We start from the raw sequence: 17021 nt of genomic DNA on the forward strand, positions 1-17021 counted from the left end.
ATACACACACCTCTGCTGGTCTGCGTTTGGAGCTATCGTAGTCATGCCAACTACGAATATATACGACTTGACTTTGATAGCACTGAATTCAAAATGTCAGTATAAAGGAAATACCTGTAATGTTTGTTGAATATTTTCTTATTTCTCTTAAGTCCAAACTTATTTATGAGAAGTAGGTTCAAGCATTTGATTGCTTCATTTTACTTGATCTTTTTTTTTCTTTTTTTTACTTCATTCTTTTAATGTAGTTGGGTCGGAAATATTTATATGTTAAAATTCATTTTATTCAGTGTAAGTTATTTTCTTTTTTAATATTATAGACAGGACATTAACCTTTTTTGAAATTATGTAAGGTAGGTCATACTATATTTGAATTTTCAGTACAAAATAGTTGCTATCAAAATGGGACTTACGGGACCGACAGGATTGAGAACGACAGATTTAGATAAACAAAAGAGCAATTGGGACACAGGAAAGGCTTACCTTTTGAGTACAGTGAGAAGTGGCATCAAAATGGATCATTGGGAGTGATAGAAAGTTTAAAATAAAAAACTTGTAGGATAGAACAGTTCAAGGAGTTGGCTTCTTCAATAGTACTCATGTTTATTTAGTACTTACTCTGTGTCAGACACATTGTTGAGAAATGCGCCTTATTACGGCCTCTCACTGATGGCACAGGCGTGCTCTTGTCCTCAGTGGTGGCCCTGAATCTTGCCTCAGACCACATAGGCCATGGGGGCAGAGCCCAGATTAGAATTCATGTTTGTCATCCACAGAGCCTACCCTCTTAACTATACCACATTAGTAGAAAAGAAACTTGAACTCTTCTGCAGAAAAGGAACTTGAGCTTTTCTTGCCACCTACTGGAAAGGGTCTCTGTTGAATGAGTTGAAGGGCATCTGACAAGCTTACGGGCTCAGACAGCTTTGGTTTGTGTTTCTGCCTCCAGCTGTGGCTGTGATCTACGGAAAAGCTGTGCTGGGCTGGAGTTTAAGAAGCGTACATTTCCTTTTCTATACACAGGCCTGCTCCCTTTCCTGAACGCATCTGGGGGGCATGTCCATTTTGAAATATTTACACATGTACCAAATTTCAGCAATTAACTGACATGAATACTACTCAGTATTTAGAATCTAGGGTAAAACTTCGAGTTCTATATCAGAGCTGACCTTAACACAGGAAGTATATATTTTATGATGGTTAATAGACCATCAGCTAATAGCTGTTATTAGTATTAAATGTTTGTATTAGTTATAATAAATAGACAACCCAACATTTATCCATCTTGCATGATACTTCCCGGATGGAGTTAATGAACTGGGGAAGTGACTGGTTTTTCACTTATGGCTGGTTGGTTAAAAGTCCCTTAGATTTCAGTGGGAACGTAATGGATCAGGGAGGCAAGAGCAGTGAGAAGTCTTGGGGATGTGTGAAAGGTACCTTAGCTTTGGCAGAGGTGCAGCCTGTATCTGGGTGCTGCTATCAGCAGGGCCACATTTCTTGGAGGCTTTGGACCTTCAACCTGGAGAGACTTAAGGAAGAGACCTAAAAAAACCTTTCCTGTACTCCAGAGAAACCACTGGGGTGTCCTGATCAGGAAAAGTCTGGTTTTGGTGTGCTGGGAGTCCAGTCATCATCAGTATGTATTTATGTCCTCCATGAAGAGGCAGTGTAGTAAGGAGATTAAGAACAAGGGCTCTGGAGATAGGTAGTTCTTTTCAAGGTGGTTAAGCTCAAATAAGTTGCTTGAACTCTCTATGCCTTAGTTTTCTCACCTAAAAAATGGGGATCACAGTGGAGCTATCTCATAGGTTAGTTGTTGGATTAAATGAGGTGATTTATGTACATTGCTTCGTAGATTTACATGGACTAGTACATGTTACATTGAGCACGTAGTAGGTACTCAATAGATGTTAGCCGCTACTATTCTTCATTCAAAAATAGGGTTAATAGAAGTAACCACTCACAGAACTGTTGTGAGGATTGCATCAACTAATCTATCTAAAGTGACCAGAACAGTGCCTGCCATATTGTAGCTAATAAATATTAGTTATTAATATTTTTATTGTTACCACTGTGGGAGGATAGCAAACTTGAAGAGTCTAGCACGGTATCAAATTTAAAAATAGAGTCACAGTGACCTAAATGGGAAGGAAATCTAAAAAGAGTGGGTATATGTATACATATAACTGATTCACTTTACTGTATAGCAGAAACAAACACAACGTTGTAAAGCAACTATACTCCAATAAAATTTTTTAAAAAATTAACAAAATAAAAATAGAGTCACAAATGTACAGAAAAAATTTATGGTTACCAAGGGGGAAGGAGAGATGGGATGAATTGGGAGATTGGGATTGACATATATACACTGCTATGTATAAAATAGATAACTAATGAGAACCTACTATATAGCACAGGGAACTCTACTCAGTGCTCTGTGGTGACCTAAATGGGAAGGAAATCTAAAAAAGAGTGAATACATGTATACGTATAACTGATTCACTCTGCTGCACAGCAGAAACTAACACAACATTGTAAAGCAACTATACTCCAATAAAAATTAATAAAAAAAGAAAAAAATCATTCCCATTTAAGTATTTTCATACTAATACCATGTGTTCTGATACTTGATTTTCTAAATACATGGCAATGGCTCATATGTATAAACATCTATATGGATTAGAGCTTGAAAACTCCCCACATGCTACCCCTCTTTTTGCCTATCATTGTTACAGTGGAGTTACATTTGAATATATGGCTTTCTTAAGGACTAAAATAAATGTCCTGTGTGTCCATTGCTAATATACACTTGAGTCTCTGGGATATTTACGGGAAGTGGGCAATGGCTTTTTTTTTTTTTTTTTAAATAACTGAGCAAACAAAATCTCAGAATAAGTGTGAGGTTGAAAAATTAGAGAATATTAAGTGTGACCTGGAAGGGAACTTAGAGTCTTCTATTCCAAGCTCTCATTTTACAGATGGCTCAGAGAAGTTCAACAACTTGTCCAAGGTCAGATGGCTATTGAATTGCAGATCAGGGGCCTCATCGTTCACCAGTGCTCATCTGGGGGTTACTTATTTGATTTGCTAGGATGCTCTGGGTTGATGGAGCTGGGACCAGAAGCTGGTTCTGCTCCATTCAGTCTGGTTCCACAGGGTCATCTCAGGGGGTAGGCAAGAAGGTCAGTGGAGAGTTTAGGCACAGAGTGGCCCCAACCTATGACCAAATTGTGTCGTGCTCTCCTTTGGTCTTTGGATACCTGCAGGATGTAGACAGAAGAGTCCTGTATTCAGAATCAAAAGACCCTGACCCTACCCTTGGCTCTGTTTTTCTGCCCCAGGTTCACTGAGGTATAATTTACATAACAGTAACCTTTTTCAGTTCACAGTTCTTTGAGTTTTGAAAAATGCATACAGTCATGCATTGTCACAACAATCAAGATAGAGAACAGTCCCATCACCCCAAAATCGCTTTGTGCTTTTTGTATTCAACTTTCCCCTCCCCCCGACGCCCAGCTTCTGGCAACCACTGATCTATTCTGTCTCTATAGTTTTGCCTTTTCTAGAATGTCATATAAATGGAATCATACCAGATGTAGCCTTTCGAGTCTGGCTTCTTCCATTTAGCACAATGCACTTGAGATGTGTCCTGGCTGCATTCTTAGTGTCTGCAGGTCCTTCAGTAAGTTGTTTAACTTTTAGCCTCAGTGTCCTCATCTGTAAAATGGGCATAACACTTGCCTTGCACTTGTGTCGTTGTGGTTAGGAAGAAAGAATGCACACCAATGTGCATTGGGTCAAAGGAAAAGTAAGTATACAAGTGTAATTGTTATTCTTGTTATGAGGTTGCCTTTTGAAGAGGCTCCAGGTGCAAAGGCAATACTAACTGAAGCAAAACCCCTGCAGAGCCTTTGTTCCTCTGATGAGCAGGGCAGGGTCTAGCATCACTGTTAACCCTCCCCCAGCCAAAAGGTTCCACAAGCTGGTTCCAGGGATCGAAATATTGTGGAAAACATCCAGACAGGGACTAACACCAGGTGAAATAGCTCTCTGGCTTGTTGCCTCCAACAGGCAATTCTGGAGGAGTTGGGAAGGCTAACCTGTAGATGAACGACTCTGATCTGTTTGGATGAAGGAGCTTTGCAAAACACTACCACTAACATGGATAATAATTTATAATAGTAATAATGTTGTAGAAAAAAATATGATTATCTACCATAAGGAGCACCAAACAGTTTGACAAAAAGATAGGGCCTCTCTTGGCTTAAAATGCACAGGGTCGAGGGGAGGACTTCCCTGGTGGTCCAGTGGTTAAGACTTTGCCTTCCAGTGCAGGGGGTGTGGGTTCGATCCCTGGTCAGGGAGCTAAGATCCCACAGGCCTTGGGGCCAAAAAACCGAAACATAAAACAGAAGCAATATTGTAACAAATTCAATAAAGACTCTTAAAAAAATGGTCCACATCCCCCCCCCCCAAAATCTTAAAAATAAAAATGCACAGTTGGGGAGCATGGAATCCAGATTTGCATTTCCTTCTGTGTGTGATTCTGAGTTACAGAACACATATGACCAATATACATTCCCTGGGCATTTTTGCCTGAATGTGGAACGGAAAGGCCAGTCTTCGATACTGCCCTCCCATCCAATTGGCATGCGGGTGGCACACAGCAAGACAGGTGCATACCAGAGGAGAGAAAAGCTGACTGGGATTCAGGAGCCCTGGGTGCCCTATCTGTCCGTGCCGTTAATTGTGACTTCACCCTTGTTCCTCACCCATGGAAAAAGGGGCTATGATAAGTCACCCCAAAGGGATCTCAAGTGACCCCCATGAATGATAGAGCAGCTGACCCCCAGCTCTGTGTACCAAAGCAGGAGGGGCGGGCAGAAAGCAACAACCCTGAGCCTTTGAGTGAAATCCTTCAGAGCTCACTCTTTCCAGCACTAGCTGAATAAGATTCCAATAAACATATTGCTGAAATGTTTGTTTCCGGGTGTCATTTTAGACTTCAAGTAGCTAAAACAGATCCGGCTCCTATATATAGATACTGCATTTGGTTGTGTTCTGGAAGGCTTTTATTACTACACTCCCTGGCCGGCTCCCAGCTGAGCTTTTCCCTCAAGGGATCAGATTTTGGAATCAGAAAGTCAGAAAGGATCAGTGACCATATTAAGGGGTCTCTCTCCCTCCCTCTCTCCCCACTGTAGCTCTCTACTGCAGGTGGACGCCAGCGTGGACTGGCTTCTCCCTTTGCTCAAAGACTCTTAATAATAATGATGACAATGCTGATGGAAACTGACCAGCCCCACTATGGCAGCAAATACAAGCAAAACAGCCCTGAGGTCCTGGGCTTAAAGGAAACATAGTATAATCTGAGTTGAAGTGAAGTGCATATTGTCACAAACAGCTCAATCTTTAGATAAGAGGACGCAGGGCTCTCTGAGGATAGAAGCAAAGAAAGGGGCTATTAAGGGTGGGGTTTTATTTGGAGGGTGGGTAGGTGGGTTCTGAATTTTACTCCTGAATTCTCCAGGGGAAGATAATGCTGGGAACAAAAAGATGCATGAAGGAAGGTGGAGGTGGGGATTGGAGGAAGAGATGCGGGCAGGGAAGGAGGAAGGGATAGGGGTTTACTTAAAGAAACAAGGTTGCACCCTGGCAATCTAAGTTTTCTCAGTGTGTCCGATCACTAAGAGTGAATCCCTTCACTGTGTGCCCTTTGTTTTCTGTGTGTAAAACCAAGCCTCTTCCCCATTTTATAGTGTGTCCCTTCACCTGCCTCTCTGACTCCTTTATGTTTAACCATCATGGATCTAACTGCCTTCCTGGTCTCCATATTTTATGTGCCTCACCACCCCTTTCTCTTTTTCTCTTCCTCTCTGTCTCATTCTTCCCTCCTGTCTTCCCTGCTTTTCTTTTTCAGTCCTTTCTCCTCCCAGACTCTTGTCTTTTCCCTTCGTCCCCCTCCCCTCCCCCTTCCATTTCTCCCCTTTCCTCTTCCATCCCTCCCCTCCCCCCTCCCTCCTATCCCCCTTTCCTTCTTTCCTCCCTCCTCCCTCTTCCCCTCCTCCTCTTTTCCCCTCGCCCCCTTCTGTTCTTCTCCCCTTCTCTCCTCTCTCCACGTCCCCAACTCCCCATCCCCTCTCCCTCTCCCCTCTCTTCCCTCCTTCCCCTTTCCCTCCCTCTCCCTCTCGGTCCTTGTTTATCTGTAAGCTCCAATTTCTTGCCTTATAGATTTACCTGCAGAACAAGACACCGCTCCTCTTGCAAAAACTGTTTAAGAAATCCATATCCTCTCCCTTCATTCCTTGGGCATTTCAGAAATGATATTCCTCCCCCAACTACCCCCGTCAAAATAAAATAAATTCAGCCAGCTCCTGCTGTGTGTCCTTAAATCCATTCCCTCTAGCTTCGCTGGTTTGAAAGCCTGTACCCTAGAAGGGGCCTCCTGCATTTGCTGGCAACCCTGCTCGAGTCTGATCGCCACAGATAGTGCTTTGGAGTGAAAAAAAAGGGGGAAAAACCCTCTCGTTGGAGATTTCAAAACAGATTCTACCAGTTTTCAAATCTGTGCACTTGTGGAGTGGCAGGGTTTGGGGAAGAGGCGTAGGAGACTTGGGGTGTGGGTGTTTGTCATAAACAAATAAGCCACAGAATTTATACATATATATAAATGTGCGTTTCCTTTGGCATGTTTGGTGTCTTTCTCCCTGGCATCCAGGGTGGGTGGTGTGCAAGTCTGACTTCTCTCACCCTTTGGCTGGGGTCTGGTGTGTGACCGTGTGCGATGGAATTGAGGAGGGGGTTGCTGGGTTTTTGATGATTCACTTGACAGATTATTTGAATCCAGCCCACCTTTCCGCACATGTCAAACAGATGGGATCATTGTTAAAGCCTTGGGAGAGCCGTGGCTGAGCGGTGGGTAAGGCAGGGAGGGGAAGAGAGGAGGGGGACCGAGGGGAGAGGGGGCACCTTCCAGTAGCTTTGTGTTTTCACAGGTTGGAACTGACAGGAGCCCTTCTTCCCCGTGGGGGGTATTTTGGGGGCATGGGGCTGATGAGGGGTGGGATGGAAAGGAGAGAGAGAGGTGGGGTGTTGGTGGGCAGGGTTATGATGTCACAGCAAAAGTTACAACAGGAGGAAAACACAGAAATGGTTCAACATTTTTTTTTAAACTTTGGACTGCCAAGAGCTGAAGGAGAGTGGTGAGCAAAGGAATGAAGGGGAGAAGAGAGAAACTAAACTGGAAGCTTGAGTTTCGTGTAGCTTCTTGAAACCTTATGAATGGATTACTAGCAGCTGAGAGCCAGGAGAGACCTATAGGGGATGCAAGATCATTCACACACTAAAAGGGGGAGAAAAGCACGGCGGAACTCTTCTTCCTTGCTGTGTTAGCCCTCCTTCCTGAAATGAATGGTATGAAACCTTTTTCTGAGGGTCCTGGGGGTGGCATGAGGGAGGGGGGAGTTTACTTCTTTTCTTACCTGGGTATCTTCCCTTCATTTCAACGAAGGTCCCTCTCCTTCCTTCCCTCCTTTCTTTCCTGGTTTCTCTCTCTATGTCTCTATCTCCTCTGCTTTTCTGTCTTTCTCTGGAATCTCCCCCTACCCTCTACCAAAGCCCCAATTTCTGTTGAGCTGCTTCGGGGTGAGGGGGAGGGAAAAGGGCTGAGTCAGAAAAGTGAAGGGAGACAGGGAGATGATAAGAGGAAAAAGGACAGTCTAGGATTGAGGGATTTCTGTGTAGTGGTATCCACGTGCCTGGATGGATATCTTCTTTGGGGACTTGCTTTGAGGCTTCAGTGGATGCTGCTTAGGGAGACAGGGCATGCCAGGGATGGGGTGCTTAGGATACAGCCTTCTTAAAGCACGTAAGCCAGTTATTAGCCAGAGGAGAGGAGTTTAGAAGACGATGGGGAGACCCAAGGCAAAAGAGGCAGTGTGATCTGACTCCAAAATATGTGGGCTGCATGTTTTATATGTGGGCAACACAAGCAGTGATTTTAGAACTGTAAGTGATTTTTCTTACTATGGAATGAAGGACCCAATATATTTCTCTACCTGTTTTGTACTCACCTGTGGTCAAACATCCTTACCTGTGTTGAGAATTCAGAATCCTGTGTGTGTGTGTGTGTGTGTGTGTGTGTGTGTGTGTGTGTGTGTGTATACACGCACTTGTGTTTAGGCGGTAGGACTCTTTGAGATAGCTTACATCTAGGCAAACATTATTATGGAGGTTAAAATCACATTATTTACTTCCACATTCTATCCATTCATTTCAAATCAATTTAAAAAATAGCTGCTTGGGTCTAGCTGTTTATTTTTGTAATTTACTTATTTTGAGCATCTCTTTTGTTTATTTGCTCACTCAGCATATGGTGACTTTTAGTAACTTCAGAGTGAGAAACTTGAGCGAGAATAAGAAGACCTGTATCGCACAAATCCACGGCATTTCCGTTGAATGCTTCTTGCAGCAGGATAATTGATTTCTCCTTTCCCCCAATGTCTCATATAAAGTGAATTTGGGGTATTGTTCTTTTAAACCCCAAATGATTGAAATAAGAAGAAATATAGGAGGTGTGTGGCAAAACAAAAGAAAGATGCAAGTGGTCCCTAAAAGCCTGGTGTGGCAGGCAGTAAGCAAGTCTGTTCACAACACATGTGTGAGAGAGAGAGAGAGAGAGAGTGTGTGTGGGGGGGGGGGGAAGAGAGAGAGAGAGAATACACACAGAAAAGAGTGCTCCAAAACAGTATTGATTGTTGGCTATTGATTGTGTAGGCTGCAGCTGCTGGAAGAGAAAGCAAGAAATGTTTACTGGGGAAACCAAGAGTGGCGTCTGTCCCCTGTGCCTCAGTGAGGTGGGGAGGTTTTCAGGAGGGAGGAGGGGACAGGGAGTAGGTGGAGAGATGCACCGAACTTATTAGCTTTGACATCATCATTGTCTTTAAATGAAACAAACAAGAAGAGAATTACAGGCAGAGAGAAAGGGCGAGAGGGGAGCAGGAGGGACCGGAGAGAACAGGTCCCCTGAAGGCTATGCTCTTCTTCTCGCTCTCTTTTCCATCTTCCCAGGGACCCACAAGACTCACAGAAGGTGAAGTCAAGGGCTCTCAGACTCATAAGGTTACTAGGACACCAGACTGGCACCCCAAAGGAGAACTTTACGGAGACTTACAACACAGCAACAAGTTAGAAGGGGATAAAAAAACAAACAAACAAACAAAAATCCTTTAACACTCACCAACCCCAAGCACGGAGCTGAGGGAAGCATTCTGACCTGCACAGGCAGACTGGAGGCTGGATGGAGAGCTGGCTGAGGAGGACATCTGGAGAGTGAAGGTTAAGTACCAGCTGGGATTTTTGTGCCCCCAGATTCTTTTTGGCTTTTTAGATAATAAGCATCAAATTCTGTGTGTCTGTATACTAGTTTTTCTAGCAGTTTATTGGAAGGTGGATGTATTTGAGGTTAAAGACTACAAAGAGAAGGTAACTCCTAGGGAAGGAAGAAGGAGAGAGAAAAGAAAATTAGAAGCTAAGATTCTTTGGAATGACTTCAGGTAGTGAGCGGTATGTGTTTGTGAGTGAGTGTGTATTTGACAGGCTTTGGCTTATGCCCATGTGTCCCTCTTCTAGTATCAGCGAGGGGAGGGGCTATTGAAGAAAGAAAAAGAGAGAAACCTGAGCTCTCTGGAAGAAATTCATAGGAACCCAGAGAAACGAACTTCATTCTGCAAGGACTAAACTAGAGCGAGGAGAGAGAGGTCAAGGGAGAAGGGTGAGGGAAACACATACGGTGGGTGAGGTACAGAGGCCACGCTGGCCCAGCACCCAGCGCAGGTAGCCAGAAGAGGTTCTCTTTTGGGGCTGCTTGAAAAAGTTTGGTCCGTGAACAAAACAGTTTGCCCGGTGACTGTGAATCTACTGCCAGCTGTCTCTTTCTCTTCTCTCCATCACCCTGGTGTGGTACCCAGAAGTTGACTTCTGGTTCTGTATAAAGAGCCAGCGGAGGTATGATGTGCTTAAAGATTCTGAGAATAAGCCTGGTGATTCTGGCTGGGTGGGCGCTCAGTACTGTCAGCTCTGAGCTGGGCTGGACACGCAAGAGATCCTTGGCTCAAAGAGGACACCTGAATCAGGTGCTGTTGGAAGGAGAACGCTGTTGGCTGGGGGCCAAGGTTAGAAGACCCAGAGCTGCCCCTCAGCATCACCTCTTTGGGGTCTACCCCAGCAGACCTGGGAACTACCTGAGGCCCTACCCTGCGGGGGATCAAGGAACGTACCATGCAGGGCGCAGTAAGCCAGACGCCGAGGGAATGGCTGTGAGATCTGTTCCCCCAGACCTGACTGGAAGTGCAGGAGTGACAAGTGAGGCTGAGCGGCCAGCTGCCCTGTGGGTAGAGGATGGTCCTATTGGGCAGTCGGAGCTACTGGGAGATGATGACACTTATCTTGGCAATCAAGGATCCAAGGAGCCTCTAGGTGAGGCTGGGACTCAAGAGCACGGAGCCTTGGCTGCCGCCAAGATCACCACCTTCCCACGCCAGAAGGAACCCGGACCAGAGACCCAAAGGAAGGGCCGGACCAAGACTAGGCGGCGGCGCCAGGTGGCGAAGGGGCAGGCAGGAGGTGTGCAGGGAGACCCCAGTGTTGTTCCCCGGCACTTCCAACCTTGGTCTAAGCATCCCCTTATGCATGGGGTCAGAACCAGCTCTTCGGAGGGCGGCATCCAGAATGGTGGAGGGGACCCCGACTGGGAAGCAGAGACCTTTAGCCCCCAAGGAGGATTGCCTGTTTTGTACTTCTCTGGGAGGCGGGAGCAGCTGTTGCTGCGTCCAGAAGTGCTGGCTGACATTCCCCGGGAGGCGTTCACAGTGGAAGCCTGGGTGAAACCGGAGGGAGGACAGAACAGCCCAGCCATCATTGCAGGTAATAACCCACTCCTGGGCTTTCCGTAGTCCGCGGGGGTAGGGTTGGCTTCCTTTTTTGTTGAGGTTAGACTTTGGGGGCAAGGAGGGGAAAGGGACAGAGCAGGAGGGCCAGGGAGGGCTGGCTGAGCAGAGAGGGGGAAGGGCCTTTATTCATCTGCGCAGCAGGATTCCAGACATCATCTACCTTAATGACTCTGTAACCACAAGAGCATTTGTCCCTTGTATTGATCTCATGTGGTTCTATACATTGTGCTGGCACTTAGGAGACCTCCAGCTCACTCTCTTATCCCTCTTTAAAGGGGAAGATCTCTGGTTCTTTGTCAGTGGGGAAGAGGTGTCACACTCCATTTCTCATAGTCCAGTATGAGATACCCAGGCAACTTTGAAACTACATGAAAGTGTAAAGACCTGGGCAGCGAGTCAAGCCTGGTCTGGGCTAGGCGGCAAGAGAACAAGGCTGCCAGGTACACAGCCAATGGGTCCTGGTTGGTTTCCTTTTCTCTGAGCAGCCCTGGGATGTAGCAGAAAGCTACTACCTTGTCCAGGTCCTTGAGTCCCCTTTGCTTTGTCCTAAAAATCATGAGTGAGTCCAGCCTAGGAAGAGCAAGGTCTGCTGGAAAAGGTGGGCACTCACAAGCCAGGACCCTGGCTTCTTGCCCTGGCCGTTGTAAAAGGGACCTAAAATGCACCTTGTATAACTCTATGGTGTTAATCAGGGGCAGTGTTTGGGAACACTACCCACATTTATTTTACTCTATACCCAGATATTGGCTTTCATGGGAAGTCACCCAGAAAGACAAAGAAAAGAGTGGGGTTAGGAATGTCTCCTTTGCCTTACTTCGATGGTGGGGGGATTGGTTTCAGGCAAGGGGTGGTTGGGGGTTAGATGTGATACTTCATCATTCAGTTTCCCATTATCCCTCTGGAGCCCCCCCGCCCCGTGACAGAACCTCACACAAGGCTAGGCACCTAGTAGAACCATTGAAATCTTATTAATCTGGATTGTCTGCAACACCGTTTGATGTTTGCCAGTCCTGTGACATCGAGGGGGTAACAGAAGGAATGAGAGGTATGCCAGAGGCAGACTGGGAATGGAACTCCAGAACCCCTCAAAGGCTTGACAGCTCCCCGTATTAAAAACTTCTCAGGTTACTGGATGCCTGCAAATAAGTTTCAGACTAGAGAAAGAAATCTGGAAGGAGGGAGCCTCTTGCAATGGGGTGTTGCTGGAACATCCCTTCCGGACACGCTGTCTCCCCCTCTTTGGCTGTGATTTCTCTTTTGGAAGCTGGGATTCCCAGACACTGAGCGCTCTAGAGTCTTGTGGTTTTGCGTGATTTTATTTTGGGGTGGGAGAGGGTGAAGGGAGGGGATAGAGAAGGGGCTGGGCTGTAAGATAGGTGGGGGCAGAGAAAGAGTAGAAGGAAATCCTTATTCTGGGGCCAAATGGAAGAAATAATGAGATGATTATCTGATCAGAGTTGGCAGCTTCACAGTTTTTCCCAGATGACATCTTCTTGCTGCCTAATCTCACTTCCTAGTACCCATCTGCCAGGGAAACTGTGTGCTTGCAGTCTAGACCGGGGCCTACCACTCTGCTTACCCCTCCTCTGGCAGTAGCGGCATAGGGACCTGGGATCAGTTCCCTGGCTCAGAAGAATCAGAGAAGGATGCAGCAGGAATATAGGAGGGAGGCTCTAAGAGACCAGTGCTTTGAGTTGTTAAAACCCAAAACCTGAGGGAACAGATTCTGGACAGTGGATCTTTCCATCCCTTTCATGTCCTTCTGTCTCATGCTCTGCAGCAGGGAGAACAGGGTCAGGATTTGATTCCAATTACAGCCTTCCTTGATGCACCTCCTCCCTCACCCCCCTGCCCCGCAAGCCCGTACCTCTCCCTCCTGTGCCCACCTCCACCCTGCCACAGCACACACTCAGATCCTTCTCCAAAGTGCCCATCTGAATCCTCATAACCTCCCTAAGCATGTAAAATTAGGCAGGAACTCTTTCGCAGACAGTCTAGCTTCGGAGGTTTCTTTCTCTTCAAATCAAAGTGTTCCTGGAGGTGTGCTGGTATTTCCCCTATAGGTCCACACCAGGAAGGTGGAAGGGCAGGAAATACGCAGGTCTGTCTCCTCTCCACCTCCCACCCTGTATCTCTGTTCAGATTTGTGCACATCAGAAAATATTCAGGAGAGATTTAGGGTAAAAGTCTGGGAGAGATGGGGGCTGGGAACAAGGCTTTCATTCTTTAGGATTCTAGCAACCGGGTTCCCAAGGACATAGGCATCCTTGTCTGCTCATTGTGCTCAGCTCCGTACACTTCCTCTGGGGGCCCCAGGGCTGAGAACCATGAAGGGCCAAGGCTAGTCCCCACCCCCACCGCCTTCCTCCCGGAATAAAGGTCTCCGATTCACTAACTTACTCACTCCTACCAACAGATCAGCCCAAATTCCCTCTCCGACCCTAGCACTGGTCCTTTTATTTGGTCACTGCCCGCTCCTGGGCTGGTTGGCCTTCAGCTGTGCAGAATGACCACAACTGAATTGTGTTCCTGAGAGCTAAATACAATTCAACCATGGAAGTTCTGCTGCTTCACTGAGGATAACCCAAGATGCTGCAAAACTTGACTCCCATACTCTCTTCCAACAGCTCTCAAACCTCAGATTCTACCTACTTAACATAGACCCAGTTTCCCGGTCCTCCATCTACCAAACCTGGGGCATTTTCTCCTTGGCAGATATCTTAAGTGATTCAGCTGCACCAGCCCTGGTAGAGGAACCCCCCTGAGATGGGAGACCTCAGGGAATACTTCCCACACAGGGCACTAGGTGGCAGCGTTGCTTCGTGCACAGGAGAGTAGGCGGTGCCTTGGAAGCCACGCAGTGGGGAATGTGTCTGGTTTCTCGGAGGGCTGTCCTTTCCCCCCCGGCCTCTGGGAGGTAATTAATCATCCCCTCCCAGAGCATTGTTGGTAGGCATCCCTTAGGGTCAGCTTCATACAAGTCTTTCTGCAGGGCCTATGTGAAAGGGCTAAAGTGGCATTCTTTGGGTTGTGACTAACTGGCACTTGTAAAATCTGGTAAAGAAAACAAAATCAACTAGAGTTACCTCCCTCCCCCCACCCCTAACTCCCACGTGCTTCCAAAATAGGAAGTTGGATTCTGGATGGATTGTTGGAATACTTTCATTTGGAGCCAAGGACAGTGCAGGCCTCACAGGCTTTCACGGGTAAGATTCTGGTCCCTGGACGGGGAGTGATGGTGCTGGGCCCCTTGCAAGTTAGACCTTCTGAAGTTGCCCATCTCCTGTAGTTCTGACGTGAGGCAAGAGGGCCTAGGAAAAGACTGTGAGTGGCTGCTCCATCGTAGGGGCCTCCATCAAAGTAACTACTCGGGGGCGTGGCAGTTCAGGGACTTGTGGCCACCAAGGAGTAGCCGGAGGTCAGGATCCCATCTGGAGAGGCTGTTGGAACTCAGCAGTGGACTTAAGCCAAATTCTGTTCCATCCTCGTGTGAAATCTTTAAGCTCCAGCACCCAACCCTGAAACCATCCTGTTTCTCTCCTTCTCAACTTCCTTTCCTCTCCTTCAACCCCAGCATACACAGAAGAGGACCTTTTAATAGGTTCCTCCTCACCCCTAATTGATTTCAAATGTTCCCTGAAGTTGCCCAGCTGAGTAACCACCTGCAGCTCCAAGAGCAGGAGACTGAGTCAGTAAGTCCATGGCAGAACTGGAGCCCGAGCCCACGTTTCTTCACTCAACAAATATTTATTGAGTGCCTTGCCATGCAAAGCAGGGCAAGGCTCTGTGGGGAATACAAAGATTCTAAGAAACTGTCCCTGACTGGAAGATGAGTTTTCCTTTTCTGAGGATCCAAGTTTCAGAGGACATTCCAGGGCAGAATTTGGGAGTCAGTCAGACCTGGAATCAGACCCCATCTGACACTTAATCAGTGCTGCCACCTGTGGCAATCCATTAAACTTTTCTGAGCTTTGGTGTCCTCAGATTGAGAAATGAGACAGTGTCTTGCAGAGTTGTTACAATGTTTAATTGAATCATGTGTGTAAAGTGCCCAACACAGGCTTGACCGTGGAATTTATTTACGAAGTGGTATTAACAGCGGGAGGTGATCATGGCTAAGAGCAGTGTGTTAACCAATGCATCTTTGGTGTTAACCCACCAACCTGCAGTCCTTCCTCAGTTAGGATATTAATTTCTTAGGAATTTAGTGTTCTAATCTGTAAAATAGGAATGACGGTAGATAGGGTTTTTGGCAAGATGGTCTCAAGATGATTGAGAACACTGTAGAATCAGTGGCTTGAAAGGACTCTGTTTTTTTAAAAAATCATTTTATTTTTAGCGTGGGCAATACTATTTAATACATTGGACAATGGTCCAAGGCTTTTTCTGGGATCATACACTCTTCTGAGAATATGATGGAATCTATGCTCACTTTCCAGAAATATGTCCGTGTCATGCAGTTCACATAACTTCCAGAGCTCTCTGGATTTCCTGGTAGCTAGCATCTGCTGACCTTGTTTAAGGCGTATTTATAGCTTTTTTGTTTTGAATGACACCTGAGAAATGAGATTTCACAGGACGATGTAACAAGCCCTTCTCCCAGTAAGGGGGTGGCGTCCTCAGGGTGAGGAGTTTTGTTGATGTGGGGTGTGGAGCTTCACAGATTCACACACAGAAGTATCCACATAGATATAAAGAGAATTTAAAAGGAAGGCTGTGTGTGCTATGTGTGTCCAAAGCTGAAGCCTGTTTTTGTAAATAAAGTTTTATTAGAACCCAGCCACCCCCATTTGTTTGTGTGTTCTCTGTGGCTGCTCCCACTTTGAATGGCAGAGTTGAGTAGTTGCAACAGAGAATGTATGGCCTGCAAAGCCTAAAATATTTACTGTGAGGCCCTTTGTAGACTTTGCCAAATCCTGTTCTAGAGCATTACTTCTCAAACTTAAATATGCATAGAGATCACCTGGTATTTTTCTCAAAATGTCCTTGCTGCTATGGGAATACACCTGGCAGCGGATGCAATGAGAATGCCAACTCTGGGGCATTTCCTTGCCCAAGGACAGAGGTGCTGTGCTCTGAATCTGTCACTGCATTTCCACTGAGGCCACATGCCTTGGTGTGGCAGGGATAAGGAAAACCAGTTCCTGAGAGATTCAGATCTCCTCTGATAGTTGTCTCTGCCTTGAGGACTCGTGGTGGCCTTGCAGATCATTCTTTAGACTGTATAGCAGTTTACAATGCTTCCACTCCATCTTCTCTCTTCCACTCCATCTTCTCTCTTTCCTTCCTTCAGGTCAGACCTGTACCATGAACTGATGGCTCTCCCAGTCCTTTCAGGCCCCCTCCCTGTTTTCTCTCCTAGTTGTCTCTCCTAACAGAATCCTTGTATGTTGAACCCCATCTTGGCATCTGCTTCTTGCACTAACACAGCTAACTAACACAAATGCAGATCCCATTTCAGTAGGTCTGGGGGAACGTTTCTAACAGGCTCCTAGGTGCTGCTGCTGCTAGTATGTGGACCGTGATTTAAGCAGCAAGACTTAAGACTTAAGTAGACTCGTGAATCTAGAGCAGGGTAGGCAGGCTTTCTCTGTGAAGGCACGGTAGTAAAAAATTTAGGCTTTGCAGGCCACGTAGTCTCTGTTACAACTGTTCTGTCGTTAGAGCATGCAAGCAGCCTTAGACAATATGTAAATGAATGAGCATGGCTGTGTTTTAGTAAAACTTTATTTTTAAAGACAGGTGGCAGTCCCAATTTTGCCTGTGAGCCATAGTTTGCCAGCACCTGGTATTCAGGACTCTTCCTGCATGCCATGCTTCTTCCATAGCCCTCTTTTTCTTTGCTTCCTAGTCCTACCCTGTCCAGGATAATACCTACAGAGAGACTGACAGTATCAGTGGTAGGGAAACACCTTTTATTCAAGTAAAAACAAAACTTCCCAGAAATTTCCTGCAGAAAACAAGTCCTGATGGTTTCTGTATGAGCATTCCAGATGGAGTTTCTGTTTATTTACAGTTGACCGTTGAACAACATGAGTTTGAACTGTGCAGGTCTACTTGTATGTGGAA

At 46.1% G+C, this 17021-nt stretch overlaps 1 protein-coding gene across 3 annotated transcripts in view; it reads left to right on the forward strand.

Annotated features, from left to right (window-relative positions):
* The window catches only part of PAPPA2 (pappalysin 2), a 488087-nt gene that overhangs the window by 196313 nt on the left and 274753 nt on the right, over positions 1-17021 (forward strand). Inside the window, exon 6 of one of the 3 annotated variants that reach the window (XM_067728728.1) lies at positions 9073-10926. The exons of 1 other annotated variant lie outside the window; for it this stretch is intronic. In XM_067728728.1, coding sequence (XP_067584829.1) covers positions 10011-10926 — 916 coding nt within the window. In that variant the 5' untranslated portion in view covers positions 9073-10010. Of the gene's footprint in view, positions 1-9072; positions 10927-13913; positions 14159-17021 lie in introns of those variants that run through there. One more of the 3 variants, XM_067728729.1, reaches the window with a different exon arrangement.

This window comes from Pseudorca crassidens, chromosome 2 (assembly GCF_039906515.1).
Source record: "Pseudorca crassidens isolate mPseCra1 chromosome 2, mPseCra1.hap1, whole genome shotgun sequence".
In the NCBI taxonomy this organism is placed as follows: Eukaryota; Metazoa; Chordata; class Mammalia; order Artiodactyla; family Delphinidae; genus Pseudorca; species Pseudorca crassidens.